The following is a 1,087-nucleotide window of genomic DNA, read 5'->3' as shown; positions in this document are numbered from 1 at the left end:
GAAAGAATAAGTAAGATGGATAGATTACTAACCAGACTAATTTAAAAAAAAGATCAAAATAAATAAAATCAGAAATGAGAAAGGGAACATTACCATAAAGCCCTCAGAAACACAGAAACCCTCAGAGACTATTACAAATACCTGTATGCACACAAATTGGAAAATCTACAAAAATGGATAAATTCCTAGAAATATACAACCTCCCAAGTTTGAACAAGGAAGTAATTGAAACCCTAAATCGATTAATAACAATTTCCAAAATTGAATCAGTAACAAGAAATCTACTAATCAGAAGAAAAGCCCTGGACCAGATGGATTCACAGCTGAATTCTTCGGACATACACAGAAGAGCTAGTGTCATTCCTACTAAAAATATTACAAAAATTTAAAGGCGCCCAGGCGTGGGGGCGACGACAGAGGGTTATGGTGTCAAGAAAACATAGTCACCATTATTATGAAAATTAAAATATGGAAGAGATGATCCCTACTATCAATCAGCTTACAACTAGAGGCACTGACAAATGTATACAGATAGCTGTAACGTAAGGTATAACATAAGGTTAAAAATCTGTAAGAGCCTGATTTTAGAATTCACCAGCTCCACAGAAGTTTGGCGAAATATGAGTTATTAAGCCTACGCTCAGATCAAGGTAGCAGCTAGACTGGTGTGACAGCCTGCTTTTAATCAGTTCCTCAAAGCTGTGATCTCCCTGATGTCACCGAATGGCCACAGCTTGTAAAAGATCACCAGGAGAACCTCAGTCTGAGAACATTGAAGCTAGCCGAATGAAGCGAGCAGCTGCAAAGCATCTAATAGAACGCTACTACCACCAGTTAACCTAGGGCTGTGGAAATGAGGCCTGCATGAATGAGTTTTGTGCTTCCTGTCCAACTTTTCTTCGTATGGATAATAATGCAGCAGCTATTAAAGCCCTTGAGCTTTATAAGATTAATGCACAACTCTGTGATCCTCATCCCTCCAAGAAAGGAGCAAGCTCAGCTTACCTTGAGAACTCGAAAGGTGCCCCTAACAACTCCTGCTCTGAGATAAAAATGAACAAGAAAGGCGCTAGAATTGATTTTAAAG

At 38.8% G+C, this 1,087-nt stretch overlaps 1 protein-coding gene across 1 annotated transcript in view; it reads left to right on the top strand.

The window, feature by feature from the left end:
• The first annotated feature begins 864 nt into the window (after positions 1-864).
• LOC108314477 (ubiquitin-protein ligase E3A-like) overlaps positions 865-1,087 on the top strand; it is an 8,530-nt gene continuing 8,307 nt past the window's right edge. The window contains 1 exon segment of the mRNA XM_037743778.1: positions 865-1,021. Within this exon segment, the coding sequence (XP_037599706.1) occupies positions 865-1,021 (157 nt within the window).

Source organism: Cebus imitator, unplaced genomic scaffold (genome assembly GCF_001604975.1).
Source record: "Cebus imitator isolate Cc_AM_T3 unplaced genomic scaffold, Cebus_imitator-1.0 Scaffold154, whole genome shotgun sequence".
Classification (NCBI taxonomy): domain Eukaryota; kingdom Metazoa; phylum Chordata; class Mammalia; order Primates; family Cebidae; genus Cebus; species Cebus imitator.
Note: the sequence above shows the minus strand (reverse complement) of the source record. Positions and strands in the feature narration are given on the sequence as shown.